Source organism: Oryzias latipes, chromosome 6, assembly GCF_002234675.1.
Source record: "Oryzias latipes chromosome 6, ASM223467v1".
Taxonomy (NCBI): domain Eukaryota; kingdom Metazoa; phylum Chordata; class Actinopteri; order Beloniformes; family Adrianichthyidae; genus Oryzias; species Oryzias latipes.
The window spans coordinates 26,805,343-26,823,230 of NC_019864.2; the positions used below are offsets into that span (position 1 = coordinate 26,805,343).

The 17,888-nt window shown below is 43.6% G+C and overlaps 2 protein-coding genes across 6 annotated transcripts in view; both read right to left on the reverse strand.

Moving 5' to 3' along the window:
* Positions 1-573: 573 nt before the first annotated feature.
* Positions 574-7,549, reverse strand: mdk (midkine). 2 transcript variants are annotated; one of them, XM_011476403.3, is made up of 5 exons: positions 7,421-7,549; positions 4,929-5,011; positions 3,802-3,975; positions 3,134-3,292; positions 574-973 (listed from the first exon to the last, which is right to left on the reverse strand). In XM_011476403.3, the coding sequence occupies exons 2-5, from the start codon at positions 5,008-5,010 to the stop codon at positions 957-959; spliced, it is 432 nt and encodes a 143-aa protein (XP_011474705.1). In that variant the 5' UTR covers position 5,011; positions 7,421-7,549; the 3' UTR covers positions 574-956. The 2 variants fall into 2 exon arrangements, with proteins under 2 accessions (XP_011474705.1, XP_020559858.1); XM_020704199.2 differs by lacking the exon at positions 7,421-7,549 and adding an exon at positions 6,030-6,305.
* Positions 7,550-10,208: 2,659 nt separating this feature from the next.
* dgkz (diacylglycerol kinase zeta) overlaps positions 10,209-17,888 on the reverse strand; it is a 58,126-nt gene continuing 50,446 nt past the window's right edge. For 3 of the 4 annotated variants that reach the window (XM_023956008.1, XM_023956005.1, XM_023956006.1), the window contains 9 exons: positions 17,403-17,581; positions 16,394-16,465; positions 15,855-15,923; positions 15,629-15,663; positions 15,379-15,431; positions 15,119-15,239; positions 13,744-13,780; positions 13,569-13,668; positions 10,209-11,113 (listed from right to left, as the gene is read on the reverse strand). In XM_023956008.1, the coding sequence (XP_023811776.1) occupies positions 10,997-11,113; positions 13,569-13,668; positions 13,744-13,780; positions 15,119-15,239; positions 15,379-15,431; positions 15,629-15,663; positions 15,855-15,923; positions 16,394-16,465; positions 17,403-17,581 (783 nt within the window). In that variant the 3' untranslated portion in view covers positions 10,209-10,996. The remainder of the gene's footprint in view (positions 11,114-13,568; positions 13,669-13,743; positions 13,781-15,118; positions 15,240-15,378; positions 15,432-15,628; positions 15,664-15,854; positions 15,924-16,393; positions 16,466-17,402; positions 17,582-17,888) is intronic. The other variant, XM_023956007.1, reaches the window with a different exon arrangement.

A 17,888-nucleotide genomic window follows, 5' to 3' on the forward strand; every position in this document is an offset into this window, starting at 1 on the left:
TCTTCAGTTAAACCCTTGTGCTATCCTATGACCCCACCCTTGCATTGACGTGTTCTCCCTGCCATGACAAAGGTGGAGAGATTTCATGTAATCCATGGACACCAGTGAGGTTCACAAATCATTGAAGAAAAAAGGTTCAGAGCACTGTCTAGTGGGTCTAGATGACCCAACGTTAAAGTGCCTAGGATAGCACAAGGGGTACAGAACTAACTTTTGATTTCTGTTGTGACAAAGCTCTTAGTAAAGACATCCTTTTAGGTAAACAGTCAAAACAAAAACACACTAAGGTGAGTTTCTCACTCAGATCATTTTAGTTCAGACGGAAAGCAGACTAAATGCCAATTCATTTTTTTTTCCTAAGAAAATTATAGTAAAAAAAGTTTTTGATGAACTTCATGACGCCTGAAAAGACAGGAAGTGGTATTACGGGCCCCTGCTGGGTCCGCAGTGGCAGTTTCCACTCGAACTGTGGAAACAGGGAAGTAAAAAGTTATTTTTATCTGTTGTGGCTCTAAACGCAGCACAGACAGGTCGGGTCGTCTCAGATGAGTGTAACAAAACACACACAAGCACTCCAGCACAAAACAATGTAAAGAATTTAATGTGTTCATTTGTACACCATTGATAATCTGCAGTTCCAAAAATAGATTTGACTTTTTTTCTCTCTCTCCGTTTAGATTATAATAAACCAAAACTCATGACTATCCAGAGGGGGGCGCCACTGAGCATCCCCTTCAGTTCTCAGGTTAATCTATTCTGAACTAATGGAGAAGGTTTTAAACTATAGACTGACTACGGAAAAAGGTTATGATGCTGAAGACGACTACAACAGCTTTGCACTCAAATCCAAACAAAGAAAAACTGGAAAAAAGGAGTAGAAGGACGAAGGAGTCTCTCTTTCTTTGAGTTGGACAAAAGGAAGGCGATCCTTTGGCTGAAGGAGGACATCCTGGTCTTCAGTTGGACTTCTCGCCTGGATGAGAGCAGACAGGTGGACGGTTAGAGGGATTTGTTATTCCATCATTTACAAATATTTCCAGGACTTGGATGAGCTGCAGCCTGTCCTCATGCCTCCGTTAGAAACAGAACTTTTCCAAATAAAAATCTGGGGCATTTTTATGGCCTGCAGCTGGGCCTGCGTAAGAAATCACAAAATGTATGGACGGCTTGCGCAGTACGGGTATCACATAAGCCAACGTGGACACCTTAACCATTTAACTTACCTTGACAGATGATATGTTTTCAAGAAAGCACTCTGCCTACACTGTTCTTAAAGCCGCGTCACACGGCCATTACGTACGTTCTGCCCATAATGCACAGATGGAAAATTGGTCATACGTGAATATATGTTAAAGTGGGAAAAGTTGTGGTCTTTGAGGGAAATGTTCACAGATGTATCATGAGTGAACCACGTTAAAGCCATGAGGAAGTACGAATAAACCACACAAAGAACACGTAAATAAATGTAGAACATGAACCGTGCGTGATTATCGCGCTGTTTATATGCAATTCCTTAGTGATCTGTGCAACAATGAAGTCATTTTAACGTGATTTGAGGGTTGTATACGCGATATTAAAGTTGAACATGGGTGGTACACGCATGAAAAGCCCGTTAGACACAGTCAACGGTCGGGGAAAGCCACAAATTTGCGATCTTGCAAAAATCTCGCACAATTGCCTCAGATTTACGTAATAATTGCATATAAATTACGTAAAATACAGGTATAGTGAGTAATTCTCAACCGACTTAAGGTTTTGAACAGCTCAAAACCAAATTCACGCAAAGACGGAAACCCTCAGCAGACATCTACCCACATCGACGAATGACGAACGCAAGAATCACTTATCACGCATGAATCACACAGGACAGAAATGTAATAAGTGGAAAATGCGCAGAATGTACGTAATGCCTCTGTATGAACGGGCCTTTAGTTAGTTTCGGCCGGTTTCCCCAACAGACAAGTTCTTCCTGGTCTCCTATTGAGATACTTTGCAGTATAACTTAGGTTAATTTTTATTTAAATAAAACCGCTGCAGTGAAATGGAAATAATATAAATTTGTTTTTTGTTATTTAGCTCTTTTTAGCTATTTGTTAAAGTATCAAAAGTAATTTCATGACCACAATATATATAAATATATATCAGAGTCTGGTCCTGCCAGCAAGTCCTGGACTGCAAGGACCAGACTGGTTTTGCTATTCTTCTTTCTTACTGCTCGCCCATGCCACTTACCGGTACTGAAAAACTAACAAAACCCAAAATACGTGTCTGGGATATCCAAAAGGAATTTTAAAATTATTATGGGATGGCCACAGGAACTGCAGCCTGGGAGCCGTTTGGTGGCAAAAGGTAAAAGTTTAACATTTTTGCACAATATAAGAAAACTTTTTTTCAAAAAATCTTTACAAAGTCTACAACCACAACCAAAATTTTGTTGACCCTTGACCTCAGGAAGAGGCCACCATTTTGAATTTGACAAAATAAAATTACTTTTAGGCCCACCTACAAACTTAAACGTCTCCTGGGGATTTTTGATTTTCGCCTCATAACACCTCGAGTGTCACTGGGAAGCTACAAGCCAATTTTGAACGGCGCTTGCATGACGGGCGTGCAAAACGGAATTTGGTGAAAATGTGATGACTGAATTGTTGGCTTAAGCTGAATGAAACGATATGACAGACAATTTGGACATATTTGAAATGTGGGCGTGGCTAACAAAAACCTCTGTTGCCAAGCAAATCCAAACGTGTTTTTTTTAGCCGGTTCTTCTAAAAAAAAGGCAGACTCGTTTGTCACCCCCAGGTGACCAAAAATGGTTCCTATGGAGATAAAACCAAAAGAAAAGCTGCCATTTTGAATATCACGTTGGGATCATTGTGTTTTTATATTTTCAACCCTCAAAAAAACTTTAGTCATCTTTCATTACGTTTGTGTTGTAAAAAAATGTTTTGGGAATAAATTTCCAGTACGTTCATTAAAAAGTTGAACTGTTCTCATTCTGAAACCTCCAGTCTGACCTGACTACGGGTCACATGACCCTTCGTTGGTTTCACAGAAGCTCTGGTTGTCGGACGGAATCATTTCCTTCATGTTCAAACCCGACCCCTGCTGCGGTGGAGTTCTGCTGCCTCACCTCGGGTCTTCTTGACTTTGGGGGAGCAGGGTTTGGACACCTTGACGGTGGTCTGACATTCTGCGTTGAACAACACTCGCTTCAGTGTCCCCGAGCGCGTCTTGGTGTTGGTGGCGGCGTCACAGGAGCTCCACTGTCCAAACTTGTACTTGCAGTCACCTGAGAAGATAGCCAACGGGAGGTGATTACATTCATCTTCAGGGGATCTCTCAAGATTTACACACCAAACATAATCACAATTGATGAGCTGTGATTCTTCAGCACAACTTTTTAGAGCATTGAGGAGTTTTTTATGTTTAACAGCTGTGTTGGTGAAGCCTTGGCACAATTTCAATAAAGGCAGGTTTATTTCACTTCCCAGTAAGCTGGGTTCTTACCACACCAAAGCTGCACATCACTCATCAGTTACGCCTTCACTCTAAACCAATGGATACATTCCCAGACTTTGTACTGGCCCTCAAGTACCGCCAGCGTCTAGACTCAGAGCTTTATTCGTGTATGGTCTGAGGCTAACCCTCCACCATGCAGGACGTCATCAACCCAAAGCCTGACTGCCAAAGACTATGGACTTTTTTCATGCACATCTTCTGTACACAAATAAATCTTTCTTTATTTGCATTTCTAGGATCTCTCCTTATTGAAATGAAGTGTGCGTGAGTCGGTCTTACTGATGTCCTTCTTCCAGTTGCAGGGAATCTTGCAGTGGATCTTTTCTGTGCGGCCGTCACATGTGGCCTCCCTCAGGCCTTCTCCACAGTCCCCTTGTTCCGGCACACACTTCCCAAACTGGGTTTCTGCGAGTGAGCACTCAGAGGCGGGTCGGGACCGGTCATGCTTTCCGCCTGCAGAGAACCCGAGACGTTACACACCACAGTCACCTGCAGACCCACAACAAACAAACCAGTCTGTGTCTGAAGGCACAGTTTTTGTGGGGCTAAAAACTTGAAAAAAAAAAATCCTGATATTAAAATCTGCCAAATACCAGTAAAAGGGGATCAACAACATAGTCTAGAAAAAAAGGTTTTATTAGTTTGACGGCAAGAAAAGTGGTTCTTAACCCTTGTGCTATCCTAGGCAATTTAACATTGGGAGTTGGGTCATCTAGACCCACTAGACAGTGCGCTGAACCTTTTTTCTTCAATGATTTGTGAACCTCACTGGTTTCCATGGATTACATGAAATCTTTCCACCTTTATCCACCTTTGTCATGGTAGGGAGAACACGTCAATGTTCTAAGATGGTAAAAGGTTTTTCCTCTGAACATCCTCTATTCCATCTGAAGCTTCTGTGTTTCTGTCTTTTATTCAGAGAAACAACGTTTCAAAGGAAGCACAGAGGCAGTGTTGTTATGGTTTAACTCAGTTTAGCTGAAGTGCAAATCTGTCTGTATTTCCTCTGTCTCTGACAAATTCAAATGAAAAGTCTTGCTAAGACATTTATAGAAACTACTCCCCCTTGTGGCCTGTCAACGAACTGCAGTCAGGTTCATGCTCATGAATGTGTTTTGTTTGTTTTGGCTGAATATTGGTAAGAAATTTAATTAAAAATGTAATTAAATACTTTTTTTTAACAGCTACATCTGTTTCAAAACTTTTGCGGAGCTTGAAGACATCTTTCCTCTCTCTGTCCCGAATTTAAGGTTTAAAGTCTGAACTTCAGTGAGTGAAGGAGAACATCATCAAAGGCCTCCGAGAGCGCACAAATGCGACAAACCCTGGTTTCAGTTTGCACATTACAACAAAAGGAACCAGTTCTTTTACAGCTGCATTCCTGCTGAAGGAAGCAAGAATCTCACCTTTGTGGTTTTTGGCTCGTCTGTTGGCCTCGGCGCCGAGCGCGAGGGCGAGGAGCAGCAGCACTGAGAGCAAAAGTCGCATCCTGCAGAGGCACAAACACATTTGTCTTCAGTCACAGTCGCACGAGGATCTACAAACGAGCGCCGTCACAGACGCTGAAGGAGCAGGAGCGCGGCGGCACTCCTCTGGAGATTACTGAGCTGCACGCAGACCTGGAACGTGCAGAGCGAGCACCCCAGCTATGAAAAACTGACAACAAAAACAGAAACTTTAGAAAGTAAATAAAAAGCATGTCTTATTTTCTGTCTTCCAAGAAAAAAATGTTGAACAGCAAAGTAAGTTTAGTTTCACAGATCATGTCTAAACCCTTGTGCTATCCAAGGCACTTAAACATTGGGAGTTGGGTCATCTAGACCCACTAGACAGTGTGCTGAAACCTTTTTCTTTAGTAATTTGTGGTCTTCACTGGTGTCAATGGATAACATGAAATCTTTCGGCCTTTATCCACCTTTGTCATGGTAGGGAGAACACGTCAATGTAAGGGTGGGGTCACTTTGACCCCACAAGACAGCACAAGAGTTATTGGACTGGAATATTTTTTCTTTAAACAAGAATTATTGACAAGAATAGCTTTCCATTTCATTGGCAGCATTTTTTGCTCATTTAAAGACCCGCTAGGATTAAAAATGGCGTTTTCTGTGTCGCTTGAAAAAGCTCTCGACTGCTAAAACTGGCAAAGTGTCCCGGCTCTGCTCCATTCTGACGCATCCACTTGTAGACGATTAGATCTTGCTGGAAGCTGGAATCTGGTTTAAAACCATTATGGCTGGATAGTTTCGATATCACTCGCAATTGCTGTTGCACCGCTAATGTTAGGTTGGGGCTATAAGCTAGTGGGAGAGACTGTAAGCAAAGGGATGAACTCACAACTCCAAGGTGAATTTCCAATGAACTCCTGCCGCTCTGCACAAACGACATTTTTGTTTTTTGTCTGGCTAAAAACAGCAAAATCGTAACTAACAGACCACTGGGAACATTTTATAATACATCAAAAGAAGATCATGTGTGGTACTCCAAAGACCATTTTTCAAATACTCCACCTGCTGAGGATAAATCAGGTCAGCTACACACGTTTCTCCAGATGTTTCTGACCTCGTGTTGTCAGTAAGATCGTCGCCCCCTAAACAGCAGATGTGTGCCGAAAACAAAAAACCCAGCTGTGATCTCAGAAGCAGATGGACGAACTGAGCTGTTCTTTCAGGTCGGCCTCAAATCTCACGGCGCCTAATCCCAGTAATCTGAGCATTGTAGCATCGGGATTATGAAAGTGGGCTAATGTATGCAGGCCTGCTGCCGTCGGCCACGCCGCTGCATCACGTTTGATGGGCACGCAGGACCTGTGAAAACAGAGCGATTACCCAGAATGCCTCTGTGCTGTGAGCTGTCATTGTGGCAGAGATGACAGACTCCTCTTTCACATGTCAGCTGGCTCCCCGCTCCTCCTGCGGCCTTTAATGAAGAAAGAAGCGGCTCTCAGCAGGAACCAGGCTGTCCTCCATCAATAAGGGAGGGAGGGGGGGCCGCACTGAAAGGGCCTTTAGATTTCCCCCCTCAAAAGAATACTGAATCATTGGCCCAAAACAAAGCTGCATGGGCCCGCTTCCCCTGAAGCCAACAGATTCCAAGCCCCCATCTTCCCCCCACCCTGAATGGAAACCATTAACATAAGAAAACAATCACATTTCAGCATGAAGAAAAGGAGCGGGGTGTTCGCTTTGGTTCTCCAGGAGGAGGAACATCCCGAGAACCTCAGCTTCATTCAGGAACCCGCGGGCCGGCACGAGACGCAGAGCCACTTCCTGTGAAACCCGTCCTGCAAGCAGCTCTAAACCAGGAGGTACTCCCTGGGGGGGGCACCCCAAGAAGGAAGCCTACTCTGACCCGCTGGTCAGGTCAACCAGCGCACAGGAAGAAGAAAAAAACCACAGAACCACTGATTTATGTCCAACTCCTGCAGCTCTAATCCACTGGAAGATCATGGAGAAATGAATTACACATTTTATCTTTGAAGGTTTTTGTACACATATAACCATCATCATAATGGTGTTCTAGAAGTCCACGTTTCTACGGAAAATGTTGCCAACACGCGTAAATAACTATTCTGTTTAGTCTGATGTGCTGCTCAGATGTCTCCCACACAACCGTTCTTCTTCTACTTCATCACAGAACATTTGGACCACATGGGCCACTCTGCCACCACAGTAAATACCCCCCACCGGTCCGCACATGTGAACATCAGGCACGCGCGAGGCGCTCCCCATCTTTACATTATCATTACAGCCGCTCTCACCGAACCGTCTACCTCCTTTCCTTCCTTCCATGTTCGGTTCCTCCTCGAACATCTCCTCCTTCAGAAACAAGCGTCCCCCCCCACAGACACACATTTTAATTCTAACGTGTGGCCGTAGAAGGCGCGCGCGCTTGCGCTTACCTGCGGCTGGGAGCAGCGGCGCTTCGAGCTGAGAGTCTCCGTCTTCTGACCCGGCTTCAGCTCCGGCTTCACAACACCACCCCACCGCGCGCGCGCAAACACCAGGACGCCGTGCGTGTGAACGGCATAGGCTCCGCCTTCTGGTGACGTCATGAATTTTATAAACAGGGGAGCGCAGCGAGCTTTGCACTCCCTTTAATTAAAAGGACCGGACTTGGGTGCAGATTTGTTGACTCAGGTCAGGTGAGTCTTTAGACACGCCCACTGACAGAAAACTAAGTGGGGAAAAGGTCACACGTAGAACGAAACCTCCAAACGTGTTTTTGACGCACAGAAGGATTTTGATCCTGCCAGGAAATTAGCCTGTGCGCGCGCGTGTGTATTTATGTGTGGGTGGGTCTTGAATCTAGGACCCCCCCCCCCACACACACATACACACACACACACTCCAAATGAGCCAATGATCATTACATTGTGGAAGACCAGGTCCAATAAAAATCACGTTTTTAACATAGCATTTTTTCTGATGGAGGACATAAATAAAAAAATATATATATTGCATTCCTAAGTACGTCTTATTCAACTCGTTGTGAATCAGGAGTAAATGAAAAATCCAGTTAGTAAAAGTTTGTAGGTGTGATGTAGAATCTACTACGGCAAGCCAGAAGCTCTTCTCCACTTGGATACAACCACTTGTAGACAACTAAATCCATGTACGTCTTTGACTTCCTCGTCTGAGCTGGAATCTGGCCCAAAACTGTACAGCTTGATAACTCCGGCCAACATGCAAACAGTTCAGCGCAAAACTGGTGCATTTTAAATGTGCCACTCTGCAGAAATTATGCCCTGAAAAACAACAGGGTTCTTTTGTGGCTCTAAAAATGGCACAATTATTAAAAGACAACTGGGAACGATTTGAAGATAGATCAAAAGATGTTCGGAGTGGGACTTGAACCACTAAAGTCAGGAAGAAGTTAATCTAGAAAAATGATGGAAACATGGAAAGACTATTCAGTGAAGATTTAGTTTGTAATGAAGTTTTCTTTTATTGTTTACTTACTTTGAAGCAAAAAAAACGTGTTTACTGCACATTGTATTGTGGACTTTAACAGCAGATAATAAAAAACAGTAAAACCAGTGGCCTATAAAATAACGTATTTCTATCAATGCAGCAGTATACACAGTATACATCGGAGCAATAGAAGCACTAACAATAACCACTATATACAAAACTATATTAAGCAGCAGCAGCATGGAGACCAAGAATGTCACTTTTTCCATATGGCTTCTTTTTGAATTTAGCAGTCTCGAAACAGTTTCAGAACCTTCTGGTTCTGCACTGAAAGTTCCAGACATTTTCCAAAAAGCCCACAGAGGAACTCTGAGGAATGTCTTTTGGTGTTTTATAGCTTGGGTATGTGGGGTTTGGGAGTCCTAAACGGAGTGAGGTCCTGATCATTTTTTCCACAGACCTTATAACTTTCCACACAGCTTTGCATTCAGAGGCAGAGCAGCCACCACACCACAGCCATGCTGCTGCTTGGGATGATCTCTGAAGTGCTTCTGAGCAGCATGTTGAACATGCAGTGGTGTTTTGAACCCAGGATGTAGATCTTTTGTAACGTACATCTCCACAGATTTGGTGCCAAGAGCCCCTTAAATGTAAAAGAAGAGTTACATATATGTATTTTTTAACAATCTTTTGCAACATCTGTGCAATCTAATTGACTTCAATTGAGCAGTGCTGTAACCCTTGTGCTATCCTAGGCACTTTAACATTGGGAGTTGGGTCATCTAGACCCACTAGACAGTGCTTTGAACCTTTTTTCTTCAATGATTTGTGATCTTCACTGGTGTCCATGGATTACATGAAATCTTTCCACCTTTATCCACCTTTGTCATGGTAGGGAGAACACGTCAATGTAAGGGTGGGGTCATCTAAGATAGCACAAGGGTTAAGCCAGAATCAGTGAGTCACGACTCAAATCTTCTTCCTCTCCAGCTGTTCTCTGAAAACTTTAGGTGTGGTTGTCCCAGTTTGTTAGAGAAGTTGAAGTGTAAGAATGATGCTTGGGCAGTTTGTTCAAGGTAAACATGCAAATCCTGTTTCGTCACTTGTTTAAGGGGACTGAACCAGGATGTGCTATGCAATAAAAGAAAGTTCACAGAGGAGAATTACAACCCATTTCCTGATGATTTGCTCAGTTCATATATCTGCTCGTCTTCAGGAAAAAATATTCAGTGACACTGAATAGATGAGTGTAAAAAAAAAACTAAAATAAAACACCATTCAAATGAAATAACCAGAAAAACAGACGGAGAATCAATTCATTATAAATAGAACATTAGACACTTCTAAAGGAAAAAAATGAAACTTTATTCACCATTTATTGTTAAATGGTTTCACTAGTTTCTTCTGCTGAATCTAGTCTCTCATCATGACCAGAGTCCAGTCTGTCCAGATGGTGACAGCACCTCCTTTGTGCTCAAAACAGTTTGACCATCAACTCCTCCATGAAAACTAAGGAAATCCACTCTGAAGAAGAGCTGCACTCTGAGCGAGGAAGAGGATCTGAACTCTGCCAAGTTCCTCTGGATCATGACAGCAGTCCGCCGTGACGTTCAGGACGTCCAAGCCTCATGGGTTTGTAATAGAAAGATCAAATAATCCTAAATTATTGGTGGAGATTCAAACTGATGTTAAAAAAAGAAATCAGAAAGCGATGATGTGGAGGAAGAAGAGTGCATGTGTGATTACTCCTGGAGACACAAAGTTCACACGGGAGGATCAGCTTTGCTCAGACAGCTGCTGCTGCCGCGGCGCTTTATTGCAGGTTATTCAGAAAAGGTGAAACCAAACAGCTGCAACAAGTAAACAAAGCAGTGAGGATCATCTCATCCCAGCGCTGCAGAAGCTCACTGCTCGTCGTGCACGCTTGTCGCGCTTTGGCAGAACCTCTCCGAACGTTCAAACATGGAGTCGCAGATATTTACAGGCCACAACGAAAGCGTCCCGCACAGCCGAGGGACTCTTCTAAACGTCTGCCCAGAAGCAGCGCAATTAACTCTACGCACTGATCATAAATACCTTAACTCATCACTGCTTATGTTAAATATGCAACACTCGTCTCTGAGCAAAACACAAACACATCAGAGGTCACAGAAGCTCCACAGAAGGCGCATTTGCAGCTCGGACAGATGCGCCAAGGCTTCACCGCTCCACCAGCAGCTGCTGCTCTTCGCTGCCTCGCCCCGACACAGGCGACCTGAGCATCTGTGGTCTGGAAATAAAAACTAGTTTAAAACAGTTTTAGTGTCCCGAGGCCTTTCAGTTCGAACGCAGAAGCTTTTCCGGGCCGCTCCAAAGCAGCTGCATCCAGAACGACGCCGCTCTGTGAAGCAGACACACTACTAAAAACTACCAACTGCTTCTGGAGCTTCCAGAGTCCCACAGCAGCGCTAACAGGGGAGTCTTTGAGGGAATCTGCCCCTTTCTCCTTGTTCTGTGTGGAATGAACGAATAAAAGACAGAACTGGTACAGGTCGGGGGGGGGGTCGGACGGACCAGCTGCCGGTTCAGACCGCCGTCTCCTGGTCCTCTCTCTGGATCATCTGGTAATGTTGCCGGCTCTCCAGGTAAGCAGCCAGATCCTGGTCGTTCGACTTGGCGGCGTGGTCTTTGGCAGTTTCACCCTGAAACACAAAATGTGGCCTTTAAATCTCTGATGAAAATTGTGTTTTTAACATGTTCTTGTGGCATTTTCCTGATGATGGAGGACTTTTATTAAGAAAATTAGGTCCAGAGTATTTCTTTATTCAGAACCAGGGGCAGACAAAGAAACCCACTTGAAAAAGATAATATTTGTGGCGTAGAAAATACTACGGGCGTGCCACAGGCTCCCGGCTCCGCTCCGTTCTGATGCATCCACTTGCAGACACACAGATCCATGAACGTCTTTGTTTCCTTCATCTGAGCTGGGATCTGGCTTTAAACTGTATAAAAGCTCCAATGTTGATAGCCATTTTTGTCGCATCTTTAGGTTGGAGGCTAAAGCTAGCGGTGCAGCATGTAGACAGAGAGCTCTCGGCAATATGGGGGGGGGGGGTGTCCTAGTGAAAACTATGTCCTAGAAAACGACAAGTTTTCTTTATTTTGGCTCAAAATGGCATCATCATAATTAAAAAGACCACTGGAAACGCTTTTCCAATAGAAATTATTGTTTTTATTTGGGTTTTCTATTATTTATTTAGTGAGGATATATAAAACTGTGTTTTAATAAACTGCTTTAATATGTTTACATCCCCTTGCAGCCTTTAGTAGAATTGAAAACTAAGTTTTATCACAACTTTTAAGAAAAACAGCCGCAACTTTAAGCTTTTTGTGCCACAACTGTAGCAAAACCAGTAACACTTAGAAATCCAGTAGGGACTGGTACATCATTATTACAGAGGTTCACTTTTTTTTTTTTACATTTTTGGGTGTCTGTATGCCTCTGATTTTCGTCAAGGAACAATGTAGCTTGGCTCAAAAAAGAAGCTCAAGCAGACAAGTTCCTGCAGAAGCGTCAGACTTTAACCTACTAAGGAGAAAACACAAGTCTTGATCTCATGAAGCTTAGAGCTTCCTCTCTGGGAGGGGCTGGAACCTCCACCTTCTGAACTCCAGGAAGCTGCAGCTGTTTCTGGTTCCAGAGCTGTTGTTCATTCAGTTTTCTTTTTTTCTCAAGTTGAGTTTGAGCTGAAAGTCCTGAAAGATGCTGAACAAACACCAGCACGTGCACGAGCACGTGCACGCCGGGCGAGTGTGAGAACTGAAGCCTCCTGTGTGGATCTGTGCTCTGTGCCTCCGCTCTGCACCAGCCCTGACGAACACATGGAGTCTTTTCCTTCGAGGAGAAGAAAAGCTCAGATTACTGGCTGCTTCCTGTAAGCGCTGCTTCACCATGGCGACGACGAGCCACGCTCTTTGTGTGTGTCGGAGCGAGGGCCAGGGGACCCCGCGGCGCCCCGCTTCCCACTGACACACAACATTAATCACTTTAGAGAAGTGGGTCACATACGGGTTCACGTTCATTTAAAGTGCAGATCCGACTGCTGGCTGTTACAACAACACACAACGACGCACAACAAGACTGCTGGAAGCAGCGGAAAGTTGTTGCTAACAATCCGCACAAAATGATCATCCTTCACTCATGCTGCTGTTCAGTTACACAAGGACAAAACACAGCTTCACAAACCTACAACAAAAACCCACAACCACCAAGATGGTTACAGAATACTACAAATAATAAACACCAAAATAAAAAAAGAATAAAAAATGGATCAAAATACCGCTTTGGGGTTGTTTATAGTGAGGAATGAACATTACAATACACTTACAAGCTGAAAAAGTTGATTTTGCATGATATAGGCCCTTCAAGTAAAAATGACTTGCTGCACAGACATCAGTACATCATTGTACTACTTCCTAGTGATTTTTCTTAGGATTTGTGATCATATTTTAGTTTTAGGCTACCTCTTTTTGGGGGGTGCACAGTGGAGCAGTGGTTAGCACTCTTGCCTCACAGCAAGAAGGCCCCCGGTGGGGGACCGTAAACAGAACCCCAATGGGGGACCTTTCTGTGTGGAGTTTGCATGTTCTGCCCGTGCATGCGTGGGTTCTCTCCGGGGTCTCCATCTTCCTCCCACCGTCTAAAAACATGCTTCATAGGTCAATTGGCAACTCTAAGTTGTGAATGGGTGTGTGATTGCAGCGCTAGGACAGACGGACGGGCTGTCCAGTGTGCCCCCTGCCTTCGCCCACAAGTGACCGGGATGGGCTCCGGTGGCCCCGTGACCCCGAAAGAGATAAGACGGCAGATGATGACGATGCTACCTCTTTTTACAGTGCACGCTCTGAGTTTGGTAAGTTTCACTGCGTCATTGGAAGCGGTTGCCGAGGGCGGTGTGAAAGGAGCTCTGGAGTGACGGTTTAAAACACAAGAATCCGTCTGCAGATGCCACACATTCAGAGTGAAACAACTTATAGAAAAACCAGTTAGGATCCTTCAATCTTCTTCCAGCTCCGTGAGCTGCACCTGTCTGCTCCTCAGCAGTCTTTATTCTGGCTGAAGGGAAGCCCAAACTTTCACCTGTGGCGCTTGTTTACCTGCAGGTCGGTCTTCATGAGCGAAGCCCCCGCCTCCACCAGGAAGTGGCAGATGCTCCTCTGGCAGCTGGCAGCAGCTTTATGAAGAACGGTGGCTCCTCTGAAACATGACAGAGGAGCGTCTGAGCTAATAGTTCACCTGCATTCAGAGAAAATCTGACCAACGGGGACTCACGTCTCGCTGTCTGCGGTGTCCAGGTGGGACGTGGGCACTGAAACACACAAACACACACATCACAGAGCTGCTGCCTCCTACAACAACCCATACAAAGGTTGCAGCTCTACAAAAAACAGAAACGACACCCCCAAGTGTTTAACACATGAAAACACAGCTCAGAGATGATGGGGGTTGGGATTTACCAAACTGTCGATTTCTTTGTGCATCTTCTCTAATAGCAGTGAGGATGTTTATATTATCTAAGAAATTTAAAGCAAGCTTTTAAAATTCAAACTTTTTTTCTTGTTTTGCTGCTCCACTGTGATGCTTCCACTGGTACACAAACAGATTTATGTACGTCATTGTTTTCCTCGTCTGATCCGGCATCTGGCTCAAAACTGTACGGCTGGATGGCACAGATGTTGCTCGCCATTTTTGTTTTACTGGTTATGTCAGGTTGGGCGTGTGTGAGAGGCTGTAAGCTAGTGGGAGAGAGTGTAAACAAACGGATGAGGTGTAATGTAGGCAGGCTCCCTCCACGCCAACAGTACTGTCCATACCTCAGAGGTGAATATCTAATGAACTCCTGCCGCTCTGCAGGAACTATGTCTTAAAAATGACACAGTTACTTTGATTTTGCCTAAAAACGGCATAATCATGACTAAAAGACTACTGATTTTTATAACATGATTGGAGTGATACTATAACACAAATTTTTAGCTCATTTTTGTTATTCATTTGAAAAAAAATTATGTTAAAAACAATTTCTTATAAACTTGCCCTGCAACCTGGCAAGGGTGTACCTATCTTCGCTCAACAGTAGCTGGGATAGGCTCCAGCAACCGTGGTTGAGCAGATGAAGGACAAGTGGATGTTTTAAACTCACACAGATGTGTTTTTTTTTTTTTAAATTTCTAGACAGTAAATTTGATGTTGTGTTCAGTAACAGACGCTTTAACCCTAGAGAACCCAAGAACAACTGTCTTCAAGGTGTTTTAAAGTTAGGGTGTATACCATGCTATTCTTAAGGCTTTTCTAGTGAACAATATCCATGTATGTGATTATATTTTACCTTTGCCGCATAAAGGAGCAATTTTTTTAATCAAATCAACATTATAATACACACAAAAGCTCAAAAATTGATTTTGCGTGTTATAGGTCCTTTAATTTGACCTCCTTTTGATTTTACTTGTTCATTTTTCAGCAAATAATTGCAGACAAAAAATTTAAATTCAAAAGTATAAAATAAGTAAAAACATTTGAAAAAACGATTTGACCTTGTGGGTTTCGCCAGGATTAAAAATGATCTCCCTGGATGGCTGTAATTGCCGCCCTCTCCCACATAGATCTAGATTTAGATTTTTTTCCCCTTCGAACCTCAGTCTGCTCTCACCGTTATCGATGAGGTACTTGACGATGTCCTTGTCACCGGCCTTCACAGCATAGTGCAGCAATGTGCAGCCATCTGGGTCCTGCAGCAGGAGGTCTGCCCCCTGCTGGTGGAGCTCCTTCAGCTGCAGAACGACGCAAAAGGACAGTGAGAGAGCAGTCATGCCCTGAAAAATGGAGTCATCAGTGGTTCATTTGAATCATCGGTGGGGGTTGAGTTTGCTACTGTTTGGTCAACATTACCAAAGCTCAGTCCACACCCACCTTGCTCAGGTTCTTGTCCCTAATGCAGCTGATCAGCTCTTCATCTGAGGAAACTAAGCAGGACAGAAAAGCTGATGTGAAGCTTCATTGGAATATTTTAGGATGTTCTAGATTCTGAGTGGCAGCAAAGGAAACCCCTCAAGTCAAAGCTTAGAAAGCTTGTCTATGGTGGTCAAACTGGAGCTGAACGCTAAACTTCTTGGAACAGAAAGCGTTTTGAGGTTTGTGTTTTGTGGAGGAGCTGGTTTACCTTCTTTTGCATTCTGAGAGGTAGCTGCGGTAGATCTGTCACGGATGAAAAGAAAGGTGAGAAAACAGCATGAAGAACAAAGAAACTCATTTCAAGGTTCAAATATGGTCCTTAAAATAACATGTGGCTGATTTGAAGGCCATGATTTGGAACATGCAGAAGCGAAAATGAAGCAATGATGCAAAGCACAAAGACAGCAGGAGCAGCACTCACAATGGATTCCTACCTAATGATGGGACTGAAAGCAGCCAGAGTGGTGTTGGAGCGGTGAACATTGATAATCTTTGCTCCTCTCCTTCAGATCACATGGACAGACGTCAATCAGCGCAATACAGACATATAAACACAAAGGTCACCCTTTACACCAGGTTCTGATAAAAGTGTCACTTGGTTCTGATCCAGTAATCAGGTAAAAAAAAACTCATGACACCAGCAAAATTTACAGAACAAAGATCAATGAAAAGACCTATAATCACAGTAAACCAGAAGGCGGTGATCAATAACTGACTGATTTGGTGTTTGCATCTGTCTGTGATAAACCAGCACAACACTAGGTGGCGACATGCGCTCATTTGCTGTAACTGGTGGAACAGACCAGTAATGACATCTGCAGGAAGATCAGAGCATCTGCAAATGCTGTTACCCTGTGGACCAATGACAGCCAGTGACGTTTGATTGGTTTGTGCAGCGGTGACTAGATGGTTGAGTGGAAAAGCACCACGACAACAAACTCATGCAAACACTTGAGTAGAAGTCAGAGGTTACCTGCAGAGGGGAGTCAAAACGCTGGACATTTCACTATCGCTGGAAACTCTTCTTCTCCGACATTCAACCATCCTGACAGACAGAAAGACATTAAGAAATAAAACCACCAAGTGCTTTACAAAAGTAAAAGAGAGCATACAATCCCACAGAATACAGAAACAGGAAATAAGAACAATCATCTCTTACATAGGACAAACTAGAATAAACATTTAGTCAAAATAAAAAAACAAGTTAAAATCAACAAAAAGCTCTTCTGAATAAAAACTCTTAATGGAGTCATGTGACATGATGACAAAGGTGTTCCAAAAACGAGGGGCAACTAAGGGGTCTGATTTCCTTTGGTGTTATCACAAGTTTTAGGAATAGTTAGAAGGTTTTGCAGACTTCAAAAGATGAGACGAAGAGTTAGGGGTTAAAAGGTCAAGAATGCATGCAGGGGCTTACCCATGCAAGGGTGTAAAAACTAGAAGTAAAATTAGAGTAGAGGAGTTCTAGGATCTTGTTTAAAAGCCTCGCCGCAGAGTTTTGGATGAGTTGCAGATCTTTTTTTAGAGCTTTAGTTTAAAACTGTAGTCTAAAAAGAGGAAATAATCATCTTCAAGTCAGGTCTAGACAAAACGATTTTTAAATTTGCCACATTTCCAGATTTTTTTTAAATCATTCTTCCCGAGACATGGAATTGTCAAACGTCACACCAAGGTTTCTGAGACTCAGCTGAACAGGGATAAAAGAGCCCATGTGTTTGATTGGAGGGATTTTTTTTTCTGGGGGGAAAAAATTAGCCTTTCTGCCACTTTGTTTTCAGTGGGGAAATAACAGGTGAGGCAGAAACACTGGAAGGTGGATCTAGCAGAGGAGATGGGCATCTCTATGGAAACGGGAGCTTGTTTGACCCGACTCCACAAGGTTCAAGAATGCAGGAGATCGCAACACAAATTCCTGAGTTCACATGTGGAGGGAATCCCGAAACGTCTCGAGTTCCTGTGAACAGCTGATCTGGTCAACTCACCTGCTGGCAGAGGTGGGGGAGGGAGGGGAGGACGGGAAGGCAAACTGTTCCTGCGGCTCCTCTGAGTCCACCAGGTCCGGCATACTGGGGGAAGTCCCCACTGTCTCCTTGACGACCAGCTCGGGGTCCAGGATGTAGAGTTCTTCCAGAGAGATCTCAGTCACGTAGTTCAGGTGTTCCTGAAAGAGAAGCACCTCCTGCTTCAGTCTGATCCGACAAAACCTTTACCAGAACTTTTGGGCTCAAAGTCAAACGTCTGAGTTTTGGTGAGATATCAAATCTACACAAAAAAAAGAAAATATACAATTTTTTTTGTTGCACATCTTTTTACCTGCACTGTCTGTAAATGGCTTTTGAAATTATACCACCTTATTGTTTACATTTTTTCTGTTTTTATATTATTCTTTTTTTTCTCTGTTATGTTTAAATTGCTGTCATTTGCTAAGGTAACAAACACATTTCCCACGTGTGGGATCAATAAAGTAA

Coding starts and splice junctions, on each gene's coding strand:
- mdk (XM_011476403.3), bottom strand. CDS start 5,010: ATGCGACTTTTGCTCTCAGTGCTGCTGCTCCTCGCCCTCGCGCTCGGC. Junction 3,976..4,928: donor ACGAGCCAAAAACCACAAAG/GTGAGATTCTTG, acceptor GGTTCTCTGCAG/GCGGAAAGCATGACCGGTCC. Junction 3,293..3,801: donor CAACTGGAAGAAGGACATCA/GTAAGACCGACT, acceptor CTATCTTCTCAG/GTGACTGCAAGTACAAGTTT.